A 23358-nucleotide genomic window follows, 5' to 3' on the forward strand; every position below is an offset into this window, starting at 1 on the left:
CAACACTCTAACAGAAGAATAACACCATAATGTTAATTTTCATGATTTAAATACACAAATATTTTTGCAGTTAGTCATGAAGTGAAAGGGGCAGGAGACTCTTCTTCACTTTGAGGAAAAGTCTGATTCAAGTTTTGGACAGGAACTTTCAGCATGTTTATTAGAAAGGATATTAGTGACTGGATTTTTTTGTTTGTACATTATAGCTGTAATGTTTTTCCTAAACTTAGTGCAAATAAATTTCTTTTTAAGTGGGTCATATTTTTTATAAAAATGGTAATATGGGAAATGCTGAGGCATGTTCAAATTCATCTGCTGCATCTCTAAGTGTCAATAATGACAATACAGAGAGAAACAAATTCGTTAGCAAATGTTGACTTTATTTGAAGTGCATTCTAACAAGGAAAAAAGACTGTACCATCTTTGATATGGTTTTATCAAATGTGCAATACCCAATGAAAATAGCAAGCTCTACTGTCTGATGGCAGTCTTATAACAAAATCTTAAAACTTCAAAATTAAAAAAATACTTGCAAACCCAGAATGCTTAACTTTTCAATAAGCTCCTCAAATACTGACATGGAAAAAAAAAATCAAGCTATTGGCAAATTATCTTAGTAATTCTGTAACTATTAATTAGAAAGCCTTATTCATTCAACCACACATCATTGGAAAACAAAATGGCTGACACTGCAGCTGAAAAAATTATTATTCTAGTATGTAGAAATATTTTGTGAGCAGGGTAAAATAAATTCAAAGATAAATTTTAAGATAGTCCCCTTAGTAATAATACAGTTTCTCTTCAAATCTTTAGTGTTGCATGACATACATAAGTAATGCTTAATACACACTTAGAACCTGGTATAGATTTCACAGATCCCACTTGATAAGAGCACTTTCATCACAAGTTGTGCAGTTCTTTTTGTTTATATCAGCTGTATGTGGAGGACCTGTATAAATTTAACGTATGCATCTGTATTAGATATATCTAAAGAATTAGGAAAGTGAATGCTCAATCAATATAAAGTAAAAAATTATAAAGATGGTGTTGGAAATAGGACTGAAACACAGTGGGATGGTTAAAAAGATTAAATATACCCATTGCAATATTTCACAATAACTATTTTTCTTCCATTATGAAGCTTTGGTATCCAAAGAAATCCACACATATTCACTGACAATAAAAAACAGCAATAGCTGTCATTTGTATCTGAAGCTCACAGAGGAGTTGACTTTTTAAAATATTTTATTCCGTGATTGGAGGTGGCTATTCCCACTTACTGTATCATACCCATTTTTTATAGTTGCAATGGAATACACTAAGTAAGGTCTATGAACTCAGGAATAATATTCATAGTTTTGTAACTGAAGCTTAAGCTCCTTAGACAAATATTTCCAACACAGGTATCTAAGCATAGTAGAAGAATATATTTAACTGCTTCCAGTATTTCTCAAATTAAATATGTAACTATAGGGGGATGTTATAAATTTCAACATGTCAAGCACATCAAAGTGATCCAAAAAGTATCATTTTAAAGGCAAAAACAAATACTAAATAATCAGCCAGCAACTATCTATTCTCAACAATCTTATCATATGTTGAAGTGACCCTACCAAGGAAGACAGTTTGAATGAAATAAAATTAGAGAACTTGTTGCAACTTTACTGTCTTAACCTTCTCATCATTCATTACCTTCCAGGAGAGAAATATTAAAGAATGTTTGAACAAAAGATCATTTAGTCATTCAAAAACCTTTGAATTAAACTTGGTAGCCAAGGAGAGTGCAGCTTCGTTTTTCATTTACTCTAAAAAACAATTATAAGATAAGCAGTTTGTCATAATTGTAGAGTAAAGGTAAAGAAGAATTTCTATTGTGAAGTAGAAAAAGCATTATCATTATTAAGAGGATTAACAAAAAACTATTTTTGTGAATCTGGAATTTTTATCCTTGACCTACTTAAAAATATTAAAAAGAAACTGTCTCAGCAGTGTGCTAGCTGAGTGAGCGGCACTGATTCTGTGTGCTCTGAACTAGAATAAGCCATCTACAGGGAAGCACATTTGACAAATTAAATAACACATTTCCTAATTTTTGTTTTTGTGTTATCTGCTTATTTTTTGTATACTGCATTAAATTATTAATAAAAATATACTTTACATTAACTCTGTGCTTGTACTTTATCATAAAATACAAAATAAATATTGTTCCTTGAAACTTTATCTCACTTTTAGGCATATTTCTGTGTGTCTAATCTGTGTGTGTGTACTGGGTTTGATGTACAATATAATTCTTAATATAGGTTCACTGTCATTAAAGTTTGAAAAACACCAACTTAGAGAATAGTTCTGTATGGTTTTTTCTTAGGGGTGAGGTGAACTCAACTGCTGTCAAATACTTGGAATGCATGGGATTGGGTGCAAGCATCCTGATTTCATTCCTCTCAAGTTCCTGCCCTTCATCCTGCTAACTGCAAGCTCTTCAAGACCTTCCTGGGAAAAACTGCTTCCCCTCTCTAATTCTCTGCTGCCCACTCTCCCTTCAGGTTTCCAGAATTAGTGTTGGTTTACTTTCCTCTGTGCTTCTTTATTATGATTTTAATGGAATCTGGGCATGGAGTGGTGGTAAACAAGTGGTCTTGAAGCAGATTAAGTTTTGTTTTGTTTTTTTTCATATGATACTACTCAAAGTTAGTGCAGTGAAGCAGGCTCTCTCAAACACTATTGGTGAAAGTGAAAATGAAGAGAAAGTGAAAACTGATATAACCAAAGTAATTTGGTAATATGCATTAAGCCTTAAAAATGTCCATTCTTTTTGGATTCAAATAATCTCTTGCTAATCACAAACTAACAAAATCAAATCTCCTTCAAAGGTGTTTGCTACAGTTATTTATAAAAAGATTGTTTTCCATTTTCTCTCAAATGTCTAACAAAGGTATTATTAAACACCAAATTATATAAAAAATATTTATCAATAAATAAAAATGTTTTTAAAAATATATTTAATGAGAAGAGAAAGTTTTCATAATGTATTAAATATAAAATGGAAATAAAAAATATTTAAGTATGAATGCAAGAAGCTATAGAGTAGGATCTTAATTTTACGTGTATATGCTTTACTGTTTAGGCACGCTTCTTATAGTGAGTCAGTTATATTATCCCCATCTTAATTATACCTAACCTGCATTATATAAATCACATCTTGGTTTAATGATATCATTCCCATATAATCCAGGTAAATATTCAAAGCCTGTGACTCCCTTATCATGATTCATTTTCCTCAATCCCAGTGCACATCTCCAGCTACCCTAGCATCTGAAAGTTCAGCTAACAAACTTGATTTTAAATGCCTACCAATGTCACATTAAGTTAACTACAAGGTTTTGCCATACTTCTGGACCTTGGTTTCTATGATGTGATACCAGACTAACCAACTATAATGCCAAAGCTCTGCTTTGAGAGTTTGTCCCTTACCTGAAATCCTCTCTTGCAGGCTCCCTCAATCTCATGAAAGTCATGCTCCGTGCACAGAGGGCAAGCTTCGGCACTCTCCCACAGGAAATAGAATGTACACCCATCACAAGTACCTGCTGGGCACTTGCTAAAATCATAAACAAAACCAAAAACACATAAATGACAGCTTTTTAACCCATTCAAACAACATCAGAATACCTATCACATGCTGGGGAGCACTGTGTGGATGCTGAAGAAACACAAGTGGAAAAAAATCTAAAAGATATAAACCACTATGAGGTAACAGTTTGTACCTAGTAGGATGGCTGGAATCAAAAAGATAGTAACAAGTGTCGTGAGGATGTAGAGAAATTGGTGTCCTCATGCACAGCTGATAGGAATATAAAATTGTGCACCTACTTTGAAAAGTTTAGCAGTTCCTCAACCAATTAAGTGTAAAGTTACTATTTATTCCACCAAGTTCACTCCTAGGTATAAACCCAAGAGAAATGAAAACATATCTTCACACAAAAACTGGTACACGAATGTTTATAGCAGCATTTTATATAATAACCAAAAGGTGGAAACAACCCAAATGTTTATCAACAGACGAAAGTATAAACAAAATGCAATATATCTGTATAAAGGATATTATTCAGCCATAAAAGAAATGCAGTAAGGCATGTCACAACTTGGAAGAACCTTGAAAATATTATGCTATGTGAAAGAAACCAGTCACAAAATTTCACAAATTATATGATGCTATTCATATGCTATTCAAAGTCCAGAATAGAGAAATCTATAGAGACTGGAAGTAAATTAGTAGTTGCTCAGGGCTGGGAAGTTGACTGGGGCATAGGGGACTGGGAGCTAAAGGATATGAGGTTTCTGTTGAAAATCTTCTAAAACTGACTGTGGTGGTGGTTGCCCATATCCCTGAATATTCTAAACACCACTGAATTATATGCTTTAAATGACTGAATCGTATGGTAGGGGAATCATATTTCTGTAAAGCTTTTTTGTTTTGAATTTAAGAGAGAGAGAGAGAGACAATGACCAAAAAAAAAAAACAAAAACAAAAAAGATTCCGGAAATGCTTCTTGGTAGAAATGATATCTAAGCTGAGTCTAGAATATTTGGTAGGAGTTAGCCAGAACACAAAAGAAGAAAGCAAAGGAATTCCTGCAAAGGAATGAAAATGTATTATTAATTGGCAGGAAATTACAGCTGGGTCATTGTTGCAAGTTTCAAGAGCAATGCAACGCATGAGTGCTGGGCATACGGAGAGAAACTAGGTAATGAAAGGCCTCATATGTTACAGAGGTTGTAACTTCTGTTTAAGGTAATGTACTTAGGCGAGATGCTTTAGGGAATAGAATGCTGCACAGGACCCTGGTCTTTTAGAAGTAGGAGAAAGGTATCACCACAAAATTCTCTAAAGTGAAAAACCAACCATGAGGTCAACATGCAACTAAGTGATGCAAATAACATTGCAATCTTGGGTTTCCTTGGCCTAATGACAACCTGAAAAGTGGTTACCTTCACTACTCTGAAGATGATGGATGTGGATGGGGCTTAGACGCAGGGATAGGATCACAAAGAACTAACCACTAGGGAGGCTCTGGAGACTTTTGGAAACTGTTCTTTCTAGTGGGTGGGGCCATTACCTCAGCTTCCCTCTTTCATTCTGGGACAGCTAAACACAGCATGGCTGAAAAATTAATGGCTGTTATGGTATACAGAATCCTTACTGATTGATGCCAGAAGCTACTTGGACAGATTCTAGTAAGAACTGCTGTTTTGTTCATGAATGCATTAAAACTAGGGGAATTTAAATTGTCTACCACTTTCGGCTTCCTTAAGTCAAGCCACATAAATATAGGCTTTGCCCTGAAAACCTTCTTCAGACCTCAGCTGGTGCTGAGGACAGGTGTCCTGAAACCATTAATAGCAAAAGGATAGCCACAAAATAATAAGGAAAAATAAAAAAACACTTTTTGAAGCTTTAACTTCAAACACCTTTCCAGTGATACATGGTCCAAAACTATAATATTCAGTCTAACAGCAAAGTAAAATTTCATACTGTTAGTTAACTAAATGTATTCTAAGACACCTTAAGATATGAACACTAAAAAAAAAATTTACATGTCTATAAATTGACTGCATTTTTACATGCCTATCTTTCCAAAGTGTCCGTACACTAAGCAGAAGTGGTGGGATGTGAATAAAAGCAATGTTGTTTATAGCATGCTGTAACTGAGTCCCTATGCCATATGTCAGGGCTAAGAACAATGACAAATAGTGACTCTGGGGAAAATGGCTTAACTCTTATCTGCCTTAATTTCTCTGTTTCTAAAAAAAAAAAAAAAAAGGTAATGAATATACTCAGACTGAAACAAAGACAGGTTTTTTTTTTTTTTTTTTAAATCATGCCACATAAAATATCCATACTTTCCCCCTTCTAGATTAGTAAAAAGCAACTCAAATTTTTTCTTTTTTAAAATATTGGGTAAACAATGAGAAAAATACTCAAGAATACAATTTCCTGTTCATTTAGTGAAAATAGCAAAAGTGCTCTCCAGTTCAAATCTTCCTCCCCAAATTATTCTATATTTTATTTTCCAGAACAGTGAAGTTTTGAGTAAGAAAAAAAAAACAGTTTATCTTGGGAAAATAGAAGAGAAAGTCTGTTACAATCTGAGAAAAATGAACTCTATAAATGAAAAAAAAAAAAGGAGAAAACTAATCAAAGTTGCAAAAACTTCTAAAGAAAAGATCTGGGTTACAATTCTAACTGGACACTCAAATGATTATGTTTTCCTACAAATGACTTAACTCCTTCTTTCCCCTGCCACTTTTTTGTAATTTGTCAAAATCAAATGTCTGCTATACTGCCTTCACGAGGTAGTTATAATGGATAAAATGAGTGAACAATTTTGGAAAGTTTAGAGCAATGAAAAATATAAAAGACTATTAGCAATGCATATCACTTTCTAAAGAACTGCTAGAACCACAGAAACTGCAACAACAAAATCACGACACTGATGTAATTTATAAAGCTGCTGTTGGGTGTCAAAACACTATAGCGCCTTTCCTTGGTAGACTTCATTTTTTAAAAGATACTCTTAGCTTTACTCAAAGTAGTTTACCTTAGAGTCAATTATTTGATTCTTTTAACCTGATGAATCATTTAAATTGTGGAACATCCAAATTTAATTCTTTGTTATAAACCTAAATGTCATAATTTAAATCAGTCCTTCCATATGAAACAGGGATGTATGAAGCAATAATAATTTGAATAGCACTTATTTTTAGTATGAAAATAGAAAAAAAGTATAAGAGAAAAACAAATATTTTCTCTTACCAAGAAAACAGAAAAACAAACAGTAAAATAGATAAATGTTTTATTGCCAAGTACTTGAAATACTTTTCCCTTTGATTACTTGTCCTATCATCATCTCCAGCCACCTCCTCCAGCTTTTTAAAGCTGGAATGCAGAGGTACCACAAATTGTGCTTCTTTTATAATTTTTGGTTTATGCAGTCACCATAGGAACCAGTGAATAAATATCTAAAGAGACAGTACACTGTCATGGATAGCCGGGGCATTCCAGGCTAGGATTCTACAGGATTGCTGGATGTGCTATGAATTCTAGGTAAAGACCGATTCAAAGGACAACCAGGTGGACCTTGATTTGGTTTTATAGGTAAGTGAATAAGAGACTTCCCGGTTTTCTTATTTTACTTCAGGATTGCCTTATGAATCTGGGTGGCCCTGGCAATATGTAAGAATTCACATTAACTTTTTTTAGGAAGTTAGGTCTTGGATTCTAAAACGGGATACATTCCCTGAGAGATAACTGGACTGAGAGATGAGCTATTAGTGTCTTCTTTTAAATAAATCTTTCCTAAAGTAGGATCTACTTGGTTTGTGTTATGAATTCGTGGAGAAGAATCTTTTCTTATGAACTATTATTACTTAATACTGAACCTGTTATTAACTGTTTGCATAGTTTATAATTCAGTACAAATTTGTTTCTCCAAAATAGAAAATACAAAGGTTAAAACACATATATCTATATTGTCAATATGTTTCTGATCCCTCTGGATTTTGTCTGAGGAGACTGAGGGGAACGTTTTGTGTACCTAGAAAATTTGTCAATTGAGTTATCCTCCAGGATAAACTATTGTTGCTGAGTTGCTTTCGCATGGAGCTTTTCAGTGAGCTCCCCATGTTGGGGTATTCAAACTGGCTTCAGTGCTGTCTCTAACCTGCTGCTGGTAATTCCTCTCACCTTTGGCATCTCAGGAGACTCAGACTTTCTCTGCTGGGGATGGCTTGTCCCCTCTTGTATGGGGCCCCAAAAACACTACTGCATCTTGTTCAAAAATTTTTTTGCCCTGAGGCTAGAGATTACAAATTGTTTGTAAATGTGTCTTAGTCCATTCAGGCTACTATAACAAAATATATTAAATTGGGTAGTTTATATATACTTCTTACAGTTACAGGCTGAATGTCCAACATTACAATGTCAGCAGATTCAGTGTCTGGTGAGGGCTTGCTCTCTGCTTTATAGATAGCGCTTTTTTGCTGCATCCTCATGTGGTGGAAGCGGCTAGCTAGCTCTCTGGAGTCTTTTTTTTTTTTTTTTTTCCTTGAGACAGAGTTCTGATCTTGTTGCCCAAGCTGGGGTGCAATGGCGAGATCTGGGCTTACCACAATCTCCTCCTCCCGGGTTCAAGTGATTCTCCTGCCTCAGCCTCCCGAGTAGCTGGGATTACAGGCGTCCACCACAACGCCCGGCTAATTTTGTATTTTTTAGTAGAGACGGGGTTTCTCCATGTTGGTCAGGCTGGTCTCCAGCTCCCGACCTCATTTGATCTGCCTGCCTCCGCCTCCCATAGTGCTGGGGTTACAGGCATGAGCCACCGTGCCAGGCCTGGAGTCTCTTTCATAAGGGCACTAATCTCATTCATGTGGGGAGAGCCATCATGATCTGATAACCTCCCAACACACCATCTCCTACTACTATCACCCCAGTATTAATGGTATTTCAGCATATGCATTTGGGGAGACACAAACATTCAGACTGAGACAACCAAGTAAAAAGGGCTCCACAGAAAACCTCCAATCAGCCTGGCACTGGAAGAAAGGGGTGGGGCCTTGGGAAGTTTGTGCCCTTTGCAGGGGGAGGAGCCTGGCCCCTCCTGTTCCTGGGTGGTAACCTAGTGTTCAATCTGTGAGATGGGGGCTTGCTAACAGGAACCCCTCTCATTTGGCTGAGTCTTTTTCCTTTTCGCCCAATAAATTCCATAGCCCCTCACCCTTCAAAGTGTCTGCAAGCCTACTCTTTCCTGGATGTGTGACAAGAACCCGGTGTTTTCTACAAGAATATCACAACAGATTGAGTATGAATGTAAGATTTTTTATGCATAGTTCTTAGATCCAGGTTTACAAAATTCTATCAATCTCCTGCAAAAACCTCCCTGTCTAAAGACTCTATCCTGAGTTAACTATCAAAAGCCAGCATCAGATCAAAACTGAGATAAACTAAATTAACTGACTTTCCCTAGTTTTATCTTCACATTCTTTATCTTGTTTAATGAAATAATTATCATCCTTATCTCAAAATTGATCTGAAAATTTTATGAATGGTTTCAATTTTTATATCATGTCTTAAGATTATTTATTAGTGTCTGAAATGTATAGTTTTAGCAATTCTGTTTTAGTTTTTTCATTTCTTGATCATAATGGATTTTAGCTGTTTTCACTTATGCTCATAATGCTTCTATATGCCTTTTTACTTTTTAATATTCTAGGAACGTATTTAGTTTTAGTCTTTTGAGTTAAATTGTCTTTTTAATTTAACTTGCACAGACTTAGGTATCTATTATCTGTCTATAAATTGTTCTAGGGAAAAAGAAAACAAGAGAACTCATTTTACCAACCATCCTTCCATGTCTCTTAAGAACTGAAAATGGATAATTTGGTTTTAACAGTCCTCCCCCAAAGACCAAAGAAAATACTATATTAGCATCCAATAGATCTGATGAATTTGATAGAGAGACTCTAAATTGGAATCTGTGAAATAAACCCCTGGAGTGTTTGACCCTTGATTATAACAGGACAGAACAGTGAAGCATTCCTTTTGTGAGATTCAATATTCCCAGAGGCTACACTGATAATGAAGATGAATTTGGATTTTGAAGGAGGTTTTGGCAAAACAATTTTAAGCTGATTTATAAACTACTCAAGCAGCTATATATAGTCAGAAGTGGACAGAGAGAAAAAAATGATTTTCCTCTAACTCGTGGCATCAATAAAGACCCTGTTTGAGGAAAGATGACTCATTTAAATGAAGGCACCAATAACTTGTAAATCAGTTGAGTTATCCTCTGGGGTAAGTGTGATATTTGCCTCTAACTTAGTGTGCTTCTTTGCAAATCTCTGCCCAGGAGGAATCGAATGAAAAAATGGCAAGATGAAAGCATTATGGCATGAAAAAAACACACACTTAGAAAATTATTCCATCTTGGACTATGCCACACTGCAGCTATACAACCTGGGCCATCAGTGTTTCCTGCTCTGTAAAGTCAATGTGTTTGACTCAAGGATCTTGTAGATGCTGTGGCACCTCTATTATCAGAGTAAAAATGCTTCCCTTTGTCTGCTTTTTAATAAGTCCTTTTTATACCCTTTTCACTAACAGAAATTTCTCATGTTTTTAAAAGAACCCTTTGGACACAATGCTTAGGTCTAAATTCTTCCCAATAAAAGAAAAGCCTTCAGTTCCTCTACCTACCTAAGGTAATGATTAGAGGTTTAAGAAGCCTTTTAGGCAAAGGCTAGGGGGCCATCTACTTAGGGGCATCTATTAATATTTAGGAACATCAGCAGCCTATTGTGCTAGCAGTTTATTCTCTGCTCAAGGTGCAAACTACACTAGAAAATCTCGTAACTTCACTCCAGCTGTCAGATTACATCTGCCATAAACACTGTACTGTTTTTATCTAAAATGTTTCATACCCTCCAGACACTTTATGGAATTAGAAGTCAACTACATTTGCCAGACCAAATAGACAGGCTGGTGTTTCCAGCTGCAGATGAGAAGGCAGCCCAGATAATTTGCTGCTCCCTCTAATTTCTCAGGTGATACACAAAGAACACACATTTCCCCTTTTCTCTCTTGCCCATTTCACTTTCTATTAAGACTTTCTCACTTTCCCAGGTCTGGAGATCTTAAGACATTTTCCCAGGACACCAAGATATAGAACCCCAACCAACATTGCTCCTGCTAAAGTAAACTTTTGCCTGGCTTGCCAAGATTCTTGGCCAAGCAATGAGAATTCCTGAGAGTGGCATTCCTTCTGCACTACCAAAGTCTCCTTCTGACACTTTTTGGTCAGCATATGAAGCTTCTCAAGGCAAGCATCTGGTTAGCATCTCCCTCCCTCCACTCTGGAGATCTTAAAGCTGAAAAAAAAAAAAAAAAAAAAAAAAAAAAAAAAAAAAGAAAGAATGAATGAAAGAAAGAGAGAGAGAAAAGAAAGAAAAGAAGTTCTCTTAAAAAGCAGCCTGAGAAACTGGGCTATGTTGACTTTTTTTTTTTTTTTTTTTCCTCCTGTTAGTAGGAAAGAGTTATTCAATCCCACCACTAAAAGAAAGGAAAAAAAAAAAAAAAAAAACTAATAATTTCAGGAAAGCTGCTGTTTCTCGTGTTCTGATCTCCGAGCTCCCTCTTGTGCCCTGATGGGAAATTGATTCAAGAAATAAATAAAGGTCGGCACGTTTAGGCTGTAGTGTTGAAGCAGCTCCCTGAAGCAATGGTCAGCACACTTCAGTGCGCATCACAACTCTAAATGAAGATTTATCAAACATGGGTGAAGGACTACACCCTTTAGACTGTCACATTTTAAATTAGCTTTTCACAAAACTAAAATTTGGAATACATTTTGAGAATCTGTCTCAAAAAACAAACAAAAAAAATTCCAAAATGCGAGTTAGGAAAATATCTGGTTCTCAAATTTCAGTAGGCATCAGAATTGCCTTGTGGTTTTTAAAAATGTTCCTGTGCTCAGCATCTAAGATTCTGTATTTTTAGAGACGGCCCAGAAATTAATGTTTACAATAGATATCCCAGGGTATTCTGCTGCAGGTGATCTTGATAAACCCTGGGAAAGATCATTTACTTCCCTGAGTGGCAGATTCCTGGAGGTCAAAGGAGAAACAAGTTTTCCTCTCCTCATAGGAAAAATTCAGTTTCTGCATGCCATCACTTAACTCCAGGAGACTATTTTCCTTATCACAATGAAAGCATCAGAACACACCTTATGAGAGAGTGACGTGTTTCCTAAAGGACAGACCTAGTCTTCATTAACATCATCTACTTGAGTTAGAGGCCTAGAGGAGGCTTTGGAAGCTATTCAAGTAAACTCCTAGAGACTAGAAGTTAATTGTCAGGGTCATAAAATGACCCCCAGATGTGCTATAGTAAATAGATTAAGCACCTGAACTCAGAACTGTATGGTGGCATATCAGAGAATGATGAAAAACACACGCTTTTATTGCGAGAATCTCTGACCACATCTTTTCTTGGACGGTGGTTTTCTGCCTTCGTTATAGTTTGGAGGCTGGGAGAGGGATCCTCCACCACAGGATGCCCTTTTATTATTATTAGGTACTACTCTTGTTGCATCGGTCTCTCACCTTGAGCAGGTGAAAAGAATAATTAATTCATAGATCTACGAGAAGTGGAAACACGGCAGTTGGTGAAAGAGAATGTCAGTGTGCCTTTATGCCCAAAAATAAGCCCAAAATACTGTGTTACCCCTGTAAGTATTTTTAGGATACACAAGTATTTGAAGCAATGCTTACACCACTGATTTCCAATCCTGATGTGACATAATCAGGACAGGTTAAAATCTCCCAAGGGTTACTGTGAAACTATCAAAATCAAAATTAACACGATCATTTTCTTTTTAAAAACATATACTTTTGCTAATTTGATAGAGGAAAAATATCTGCAAATCAAGCTATGATCCAAAGGTATCTTAACTCAGCCAAGATTAGAAATAAATAATCTGGCTGGGTGCAACGACTCACACCTGTAATCCCAACCCAGCTTGGGAGGCTGAGAAGAGAGAATCGCTTGAGGCTAGGAGTTTGAGACCAGCCTGGGCAATGTAGGGAGATTCCCATCTCTACAAAAAAAAATTAAAAAATAATAATAATGTTAAAAATAAAATATAAAGAAATAAATAATCTTCATACTGAAAAGTGAATATCTGAAAAAAATCAGGAGGCATTCAAGTGTCACTCATGCCATTAAAGCAGTCTGTATTTAAGTTGACAATTCTGAGTCTATAAATTGTTTTCTTGTGTTCCCATCCAAGGTGAACTGCATTATTCAGATCTTGACTATAGAGGGCTATTGCCTTAATGCTAATCTGTGTTAAATGAACCACATTCTATAAGTCAGACTTAACTTGGTAATTCTGCCACCATTAATCAATAAACTGAAGAGTTAGAAATCGATAATACAAATTATCTATCCTGGGCCCCATCCCCTTCCAGAAAAAAAAGCTATGACTCAGAGGTCAGATTACTTGATCACCCAGCTAGTTAATTGTTGATCTAGTACCAAAATCAGGAAAGCTACTAATCCAGCTCTCAAGGAAATTGAGGCTAAACAATAAAATAAATACAGGGACACAAGCAGAATAATTTTATATTGCTTAAATAATTTTCAAAAAAATTAGACACTGTATGCAAACAGGACAAGAATATGCCATACAAGAGGCTAGGAAGTATTTAGATTGTACAAGGACCTATTCCTCTTAATAGACACTCAGCACATCCCTATAAAAAAAAACAAAACTACAGATTCTTCTGTTTTCTTTCTGCTTTATGTTCATAGATAATGTGTTTTAAAATTGTAATGTTCTGGAGAGTTTTTCTTCCTCATAGTAAACACAAATCATATGGAAATAAGGATACCTGGGGACTGAAATCACTCCTGCTCCAGATTTAGTAGGATTACACCTCATTTTCACAGCAGTTGATCGGCCATTAATACAAGATGTTGTCGTTGTAGAAGACCTATTGTAAGCCAAATAATATTTTTAGAAAACAGATATAATACAGATTATAAAGACAAAAATATGTGAATAATTGCTCTCAGGCTTCATGAACAAATGAAAAAGAAAAATGTATTAAAGTTCACTAATTTACAATTTTAATACAATTTCACCTCATTTACTTTCATTGCCTATGAAAAGTTGACTACTTTCCCAGGTGATGTTATCATCAAAGTATTTAGTAAAGATATTATCATTTTAATAAATATTATAATCAAAAATATTCTTAAGGAAAAAAGGACCATATCTACTTACGCTGATGCTTTGATATGTGAATTATAAATAATTATTGCCTAGTGAAATAGTCTCTTTATTGCACACACACACACACACACACACACGAAACTATATAAGGCTTTCAAAATATTCCATGTTTCCTACTTTTTACTATATTTCATTTAAGAACCAGTTACTAGTTATTAAGTATAAGCTACATTCTAGGAACCCTCAGGTGACATAATCGATCTTCTCTGCCACAGGAACTCACATCTGGTATATGATTACATACACACAATTATAAATATGTGAGTATTGGTGTTCTGTATATACTAGTTTCTTTTGATTAAAATATAGTCAAGGGAAACAGCATCTTCACTTACTTATAAAAGAAATGCACATCTGGTATTTGGCTTGGTGGAACTGGGAACATATCTTCTTTTATATTAATATTTTGCAATGTGGTTTCAACTGTAACTCCTAGATGATATTTAGAAAGAAGCTATTAAGCAATATGGAAAATTGGTTTTATTTGGTCTCTGTAGATTTGAATAGAAAATAGCTTTAGTGACTGTCATTTTACAGTATTTACAGAAATGCTGTATTATATTAATGCATTCATGGTAAAAATAAGAAATTTTCCAAAGTCTCCAGAATGAAAGAGATAAGATTCTACTCCCTAGCTTTATAATTTTGCTTAAGTCTTTTCACTTCCCCGGGTCTTGTTGCCTGAATCTAATGCAAGCAGTAATTCGATAATCTATGAAGTTCTTTTCAGTTCTCTAACATTTCAAAAGTCCTTTAAAATTTTCATTCTCCAGTGACTTTTATCGAATGAATTGGGCTGCTTTGCTAATACAGCTTTTTACTCATATTCAATACAGATGTATTTGAAAAAGCAAAAATTTTGTGCCCTAATAATTTCCAGAAAATAACTCTGAAATTTGCTTAATCTAGTAAGCAGAAAACTAAGGCTTTTTTTTTCCCCCTGCCTCTTGTAAGCAAAATAACAGAGCCAAAACACAAGCAATAAGAGCAAACTTTGCTTCAGAGTTCCCACTCTGAGCAACCCCCACCGGCCCCAGGAACTGACCTTGGTGCTGAAAGTCAATGCTAAATTCCTCTGGAGTCTATACTACAGCAATGTTCTCACATCTGGCCACACATCCGAATCACCTATGAAGCTTGTTAAAACCACAGATTCCTAACCCCCACCGTAGAGATCATAGTAAATTTGATCCCTAGGAGTCACTCATTAGAGAGCTAGATTCTTCTTGAAACTTTCCTATGGCTGCCAGGACTACAGAGCCAAAAAGGGAACATGAGGAATGCAACTCAGCACCTTTGCTGTTTGTCACCTGCTTACTTTTGGTACGATAAAAGATGATGGAAACTGGTGGCATATAAATGATTTAGGTGTAGATTGTGTTTGTTTACTATTCTTATTTTGTTTTTAGTTTTGGTTTTTAAAATTGGTCTGCCTCTTAAACTTCTAGAAAATCTGATGCCAGGCACAGACCCTCAGAAAATGTCATACTTATATATGAATTAACACATAAATGCAGAAGCTTCTCAGAGACTATTCAATAGTCCCCACTAGTAGGAGTTTTTTCACCATCTTACAAAGCGATAATGTAAAATTACCTGTGGGGGCCTTAATCATCTTTTGCAAACACCAATACAATGACAAGTTATCCACAGCATAATTTAAGAATAAATGTATGCATGCATATATGAACCAAAGGAAGCTTACCTAAGAATGTATCTGCCAGAATGATGGATTGTGATGACAAGGCTGCTCGGAAACCCTTACTTTCAGAAGGAATAATTGTTGACTGGCATACAAATGCCCCTACCAAATTTGTGTAATCATCTGACCCTGCCACTATTTCTTTTACTGTAAAGTCTGTTATATTGTTGGTACAGAGAGCCATCTTCTTCCCCTAGGAAAATAAAGTCATAAAAGAAAGTTTTTATTGGATGTCAATCTCTAAACTTAGTCCCAACTAGCTAGTGACCCTAGAACAGCAGTGGCTCTCTCCTCACTGCAAGGATTCTGATTTAGTTGATCGGGTGTGAGCCTTAGCCATCCACTAGTACTTTTTCAAAGCTCTCAAGGAAAGTCCAATATTCAACCAAAGTTCAGAGTCTGAAGTTATAACAAATGCAGTAATTCAAGACTATACTGCTCTTCCCACTATAAGCATCATTTGTAATAAATGAAAGTTATCAAGCTTAATACAAGTAATCTATGAAATGTTCAATTCCTAGAATAACAATGCATGCAAAGAGACCAGCAAACTGCCGTTTAAAGCTTTAATGCCAAAGAAAAAGAGTTGGTCTTCCTTTTCCTTTATGATCCTATGTGTAGCAGAAAGGTAACGTGAAGGCTAAAGAAGAAAGCAAGTCGTACTGCAGCAAAATTCTAGAAAAACACCTGAATTCTAAATAGTTAGTCACTACAAGTGTCTTTATTCACCTACTCTTAGATTCAATGATGTGTATCTGTTCAACCATACAAGTTAAAGGGAATACAGAGATTTGGTTTTCTAATAATTTAGAAAATAATTGAAGATATAACTTATAAAAATGGAAAAATTGTTTAAATATACTATAGTCCCACTGCAAAGGACTATAGCTTGCTCCATAATTTCTACAAAGTAAATGTAAAAATAGGAAAACCATTTCACTGTTGTTAGATATAGAGTGTACACAGATGTGTAAAAAGAAAAATATAAAAGATTCTCTTTCTTAATGCAGCTAGCAGACCTAACCTATACATTTTTCTCCCGCTACCTGGCCTCCTCACAACAATAGGCCTTCTCACCACTATATATTTTTTTACTAGGCTTAAATTAAAATGTTGAAGCCAATAACAAATAATGAAAAAGAGCAAAGAAAAGGTACTTAGGAAAGAAAAAGGAAAATAGTGGAAGCTAAAAGAAAAAAAAAAGAATAAAAAGGAAAGAAAGAGATAGAAGCCAAAGGGGAAGAGAAGAGAAGGTGGAAAAAAAGGTAGTGCTAATGTAGGATAAGATTGTGATAGAAGTATGATAGATAATGGAATTAATCTTATTCACTGCTTCCCACACTATCTGGCACATAACAGGTATTTATATTTATTAAGTGAACTAAGTAACTAATCTACTGAGTGTCTTGGATCACCCCAGGTAAAATCAAAACAGGACAACTGTCATACCACGTAAAATGTTATGGATCTTTTTGTTTGAAAACCTCTATGGTCATCAGATCTCTTTTTGTTTCCTTTGTGCAAAGCTTTGCACAGTATCTCATAATGAAGACAATTGAAAATATAGGAGTTAATATAGGAAGTGACATGGAGGAAATGTCTTATTCTGTTTCTACTCTGCATGCATATACCTGTACATACTTCCCAACACTAACCTCATATGTCCATTAAAATATTGGGTATTATGGTCCTGTAACCTCTCACCATTGCCAGTATCAATTAAGATTCCAGGCCGGGCGCGGTGGCTCACGCCTGTAATCCCAGCACTTTGGGAGGCCGAGGCGGGCGGATCACAAGGTCAGGAGATCGAGACCACGGTGAAACCCCGTCTCTACTAAAAATACAAAAAAAAATTAGCCGGGCGCGGTTGTGGGCGCCTGTAGTCCCAGCTACTCGGGAGGCTGAGGCAGGAGAATGGTGTGAACCCGGGAGGCGGAGCTTGCAGTGAGCCGAGATCGCGCCACTGCACTCCAGCCTGGGCGACAGAGCGAGACTCCGTCTCAAAAAAAAAAAAAAGATTCCTCTTCTTCTCACAGAAAATAAAATCCATTTGTATGATTTAAGCCTACATTATCAACTGATATTTTGCCCTGCATGTCTCCTTTTTATTTTGAACAAACTTCCTCTTGAAAGTCTGTTTCTTTCCATAATGGTTGAACTAGTTTACAATCCCACCAACAGTGTAAAAGTGTTCCTATTTCTCCACATCCTCTCCAGCACCTGTTGCTTCCTGACTTTTTAATGACTGCCATTCTAACTGGTGTGAGATGGTTTCTCATTGTGGTTTTGATTTGCACTTCTCTGATGGTCAGTGATGACAAGCATTTTTTCATGTGTCTGTTGGCTGTATGCATGTCTTCTTTTGAGAAATGTCTGTTCATATCCCTTGCCCACTTTTTGATGGAGTTGTTTGTTTTTTTCTTGTAAATTTGTTTGAGTTCTTTGTAGGTTCTGGATATTAGCCTTTTGTCAGATGAGTAGATTGCAAAAATTTTCTCCCATTCTGTAGGTTGCCTGTTCACTCTGATGGTAGTTTCTTTTGCTGTGCAGAAGCTCTTTAGTTTAATTAGATCCCATTTGTCAATTTTGGCTTTTGTTGCCATTGCTTTTGGTGTTTTAGTCATGAAGTCCTTGCCCATGCCTATGTCCTGAATGGTATTACCTAGGTTTTCTTCTAGGGTTAAATGATCTAGAACTAGAAGTACCATTTGACCCAGCCATCCCATTACTGGGTATATACCCAAAGGATTATAAATCATGCTGCTATAAAGACACATGCACATGTATGTTCATTGCAGCACTATTCACAATAGCAAAGACTTGGAATCAACCCAAATGTCCATCAGTGACAGACTGGATTAAGAAAATGTGGCACATATACACCATGGAATACTATGCAGCCATAAAAAAGGATGAGTTTTTGTCCTTTGTAGGGACATGGATGCAGCTGGAAACCATCATTCTCAGCAAACTATCACAAGAACAGAAAACCAAACACTGCATGTTCTCACTCATAGGTGGGAACTGAACAATGAGATCACTTGGACTTGGGAAGGGGAACATCACACACCGGGGCCTATTATGGGGAGGGGGGAGGGGGGACGGATTGCATTGGGAGTTACACCTGATGTAAATGACGAGTTGATGGGTGCAGCACACCAACATGGCACAAGTATACATATGTAACAAACCTGCACGTTATGCACATGTACCCTAGAACTTAAAGTATAATAATAATAAAAAAAAAGAAAGTCTTTTTCTTTTTAAAACACAAAATTGACAACATAAACAACAGTACCACTTTCTCAAATAACTTCCTGCCTAAAAAAGAGGTAAGATTGACAACCCTGACCCATTTTTATGAAAACAAAACGTCCTCAAAGCACTTACACCATAGCTCCAAGCTTCAGGTTTCAACTGACTGCGTAAGTGATTTGATACACTGAGAACCAGACAAGGTTGCCCCTGGTGGAGAAATCTGCCAATATTCTAGGAGGCAATAGAGGATCTAAGCAATCAAACTTCAGTTTCTGATACTTGGTTGATATCCATAGAGAATTCACGGGTCCATTAACACAGAAAATATCAACTCGATCAGAGCTGAAATATAGGTCCATCTCACCTTGACAGCCAGAACTCACCTCATGCCCACACAAACTGATATTGAAGAAATGGAAGTATTTTGTTCCTTTGGAGGTGAAGCTGGGGCCATTCATTAATGAGCCCACACTGCTGAGGTTGCTAAAGTCATAGTGCAAACTCTGATTTTCTTTTTCATGGTAGAAAAAGCAGTCACTATAGCAAACCGAATGGTCCTTTGATTAAAGATAAAGAAACGATATAGCAGGAAAGAAAATATTAGCTGCTACTAAAATGTGTTTGAAAAAAGTTCTAGGTGTAAAAACTATTCCAGTAATTTAATCTTAGCTATAATATACTTTACCACACTAACATCAAGAATTTCTAAACTCTAACTAGATTTTTCTAGCCAGAGTTCAGAAAATTCAGAATCTTTTAAAGACAGAGTAAAGTTATCCTCAGGTTTGTTCCTCGTAGAAACTTATTTCTTCAGAGTGAAGAACAATAGTAAGAAATAGCCAAAATTCTGTTATGTAAATTTAAACAGACAGTAAAACTGCTTTGTCCTTCACTCATAATATGGCATCAATCTTTGCCATTAAAAATTGTAAGAAACACTAGCTGTTCCCAGATGACTGCTACAGCCAGCCTACAGATAGGTAGTTTATTTGCTGTACCTAAACAATACACAAGAAATCAGTTTTAATATTTTGGAAAAGCATTCTTATTTGGGAGCTTTTAATATTTTGTGTCACCAGTAACTAGTACTTTCATGACATACAGTAAGTGTTTAATAAATGCAAGAAGGGAGAAAAGAGAAACGGTAAATTGAAAGTCTTATTTCAGAATAAATAGCAACCTCATAGCTCCCAAAGAAACGTTAAGGAGAACCCTTGAATTTCTCTATTAAAATGTGCTTTCATGCGGATACCTGAAATGCAGACCCACTTACCTGATTGCTTTTACTCCCAGGCCCACATGGAATACAAGCCTCTTTGCCATAGACCTGATGTATAGACAGGTAGGTGTCAGGTGGACATTCCTTGCACTGGTTGGTTTCTTTCTCAATGTAGTGGCCTGGAGGGCAGGGGACACACGATGAACCCGACTGTTCAGAACCGAGGGCACAGGCACGGCATGAGGACGCCACCCCATCAACTGCATTAGTGGCTGTGATAGAATAAATCTTCACCATGTCATTGATGAATCGTCTATTCTAAAAAAAGAGCAGAAAGTAATGACTTCTGCCTTGGGGCTTAGTTGTACAACCAGATTATGTCTTATGTTGATATCATCAAAATAACTAAATAGAGTGTTCCAGCCTAATAGTTTGTAATTGACAATAGATTAATATCACTGCTATTTGGTTCTTCTTTTTGAAAATCTTAAATCTTGACACCAGAAACTAATTTCCACAATAATAGAGTCCCAGGAGTTTTGTCACAATTACTGAGAGATCTGTCACAATTGGTAGAAATTAGGATGCAATTATAGACCTCATATCCAGAAGAACTAGTATAGTTTAAAGACAGGAACAGTTTTTTATCTCCCAACATTGTTTATTCACATCTTAGCCTAAATCAAATGATACAATAGGATGTTGAAAGTGTGGCAGGGTAGAAATGCCTTGGAATGGGGATTAGAAAATCTTGGAAGACTAGGACCTCTAGTCACACACAAACATTAACTGTGTTAAATCAATGCAATCACACAATTTGACTGAGTCTTCCATTCCTTCTCCAGTCCTTTCCCTAATCAACATAAGAAAAGATGTGAACTAGAGAGCAAAAACCTGGGTCTTATTATGATTTTCCTTCTTGTAACACTGGGTCACTTTAAGGCCTGGCTTTAATTAAGCAGTGGGCATCACTCTATCAGCACAGAGCAGTGTTACCCCAGACTACTTAATGCTTTTTGTCTGGGACAAAGATAAATTGAAGGCAAGGAAAGGTTCATGCCCCACAGGACGGTAATCTTAACATTCATAAGGAATAACTAGAGTCAAGTACAATCTGGGGAATTTGTTCCCCACTGAAAGCCTGAAGAGAAGAAGAGAAAAAGCCATACATTTGCCACCATAGCATTACGGCCACTTTTGAACAAGTGGTTTATCTTGTTCTCACCTTGGGAAGGTTACATCTATGGAGATCCACAAAATAAGTCCTGCTACTATTGAAACATATGGTACAATGGAATATACTTAGGGGAGGAATAGGTCTATTCTGGCAGGGAAAATAAAATAAAGGAAATGATTCTGTGTGTTAGCTCAATAGTGTGTACATACACATTTTCCAGGCTGTAAAGGAAATATTACTGTAATGAAAAAATAAAAAAACACTAGTTAATGGCTCTTAGATAAACATCAGATGACTCAGATGAAGAGGAAGAAAGTTGCCCATCTTCACAAAGCCTCAGAAAGCTTTAAAAACAAGCTATTTTTAGAGAACTGCAAAATTAGATTTTCCTTCTCATAAGTTTCCAAAAACTATATTTGTTCAGAGTGAAGAACAATTCAAAGACATGTTGTTATTTTATTCCATACATTCTCACTCTCAAAAAATAAAAAAAATTATCATTTTTATACCACTGACTCCATAACCAGATTATTCATTCTATATATATATATATATATATATATATATATATATATATATATATTGAGAGGGACATCTGCTCTGTCGCCCAGGCTGGAGTGCAGTGGCCGGATCTCAGCTCACTGCAAGCTCCGCCTCCCGGGTTTACGCCATTCTCCTGCCTCAGCCTCCCGAGCAGCTGGGACTACAGGCGCCTGCCACTACGCCCGGCTAGTTTTTTGTATTTTTTAATAGAGACGGGGTTTCACCGGGTTAGCCAGGATGGTCTCGATCTCCTGACCTCGTGATCCGCCCGTCTCGGCCTCCCAAAGTGCTGGGATTACAGGCTTGAGCCACCGCGCCCGGCCATCATTCTATATTTTTAAAGAAGCAGTCATTTCTTCCAAATTGGAGTGATCACTTTGTATGTATCTCCACAAGGGGGCATCATTAGTGTATTTAAAGAAAAAAAAAGTGCTTGGAACTTACATCTTGACCCTGATTAGTTCTCTGGAATGCCCATGTAAATGTAAAAGTTGCATTCTTGAAGATGATATGGGTGTAAGCTTGTTTTTCTTTGGTTCCACCCCATGATTCTACCACATTCGTACTTTTTCTATTAATATCCTAAAACACAGTGGAAAAAAAATATTCAAATAAAACACAAACTCAACATTAATATACCTGTGTATATATTACAAATGTATTTATATTTAAAGTAAACCAATTAGAGTTTATGACTATTTACAAACAGAGCATGTAATCCCAGAAGTTTATGACTATTTACAAACAGAGCATGTAATCCCAGAACTCTTAAAACTTACCTTCAAGTCTGCACAAGCACCTCACTCACTCAGTAATCACAATATATCAACCACATTGTTCATGTAACTTGAAAGAGGTCTCAAATCATAGTATGTTAAAGGGTTGGGGTTTTTTGTTTTTATTGTCTATTTTTGTTTCATGTGTGTGATCTGGCTTGGGATATATACTTAGAAGAGGAAACATAACTCCTCAAACTTCTTACAATAAACTTCTAAGATTATCATTGAATGGAAAGGCTTGCAATTTTTTATCTTTTTCCTTCAGAGATTCTGATAGGGAGCTCTTACATAGGAATTCCAAGTTCCCCTGAATTATACTTTCAAGTTTCAGGGTTACTTTATCCAAGTGCATGTTAAGCAGAACGTTATTTTACGTTCATGAAATCCTCTCTTGCTTATACTTGACTTCCAAAAGGTTTAATTTATATTTTATTTCTTATTTATTTAACTAAATTCAAGATAATATTAAAATCACACAAATTTGTGATATTCCAACTGATATGCTGTCGTCAACATGACTAGAAAGCAAATATTAATAAGGTGACCAGATAATGTAACACACATCTAATTTACATAAAAAGAAAACCAAGCCTAAACCCTGAATTTTCTAATTTTCCTGGCAGAAATTCTGATAGATCACTTAGGAATTTGAATGGGCTTCCATTAATTATCTGGGATGCTGGCAATAAGGTTTCATGAGCTCAAGACAAGTCTCTTTGTTTTTCATCCTTTGATAATATAGGAATCAAACATGTGATAAAGTAATCAAATATGCTCTAAAGAGACACATCCTGAGTTCACACCACAGACAGGAATAACAGAAAATGCTC

At 36.0% G+C, this 23358-nt stretch overlaps 1 protein-coding gene across 9 annotated transcripts in view; it reads right to left on the bottom strand.

The window, feature by feature from the left end:
* The window catches only part of KIAA1324L (KIAA1324 like), a 276854-nt gene that overhangs the window by 113624 nt on the left and 139872 nt on the right, over window positions 1–23358 (bottom strand). For 8 of the 9 annotated variants that reach the window (XM_031665970.1, XM_031665969.1, XM_031665964.1 and 5 more), the window contains 7 exons: window positions 22194–22331; window positions 20084–20347; window positions 19194–19367; window positions 15556–15745; window positions 14186–14282; window positions 13447–13548; window positions 3472–3598 (listed from right to left, as the gene is read on the bottom strand). In XM_031665970.1, coding sequence (XP_031521830.1) covers window positions 3472–3598; window positions 13447–13548; window positions 14186–14282; window positions 15556–15745; window positions 19194–19367; window positions 20084–20347; window positions 22194–22331 — 1092 coding nt within the window. The remainder of the gene's footprint in view (window positions 1–3471; window positions 3599–13446; window positions 13549–14185; window positions 14283–15555; window positions 15746–19193; window positions 19368–20083; window positions 20348–22193; window positions 22332–23358) is intronic. The other variant, XM_031665967.1, reaches the window with a different exon arrangement.

Source organism: Papio anubis, chromosome 4 (assembly GCF_008728515.1).
Source record: "Papio anubis isolate 15944 chromosome 4, Panubis1.0, whole genome shotgun sequence".
Classification (NCBI taxonomy): domain Eukaryota; kingdom Metazoa; phylum Chordata; class Mammalia; order Primates; family Cercopithecidae; genus Papio; species Papio anubis.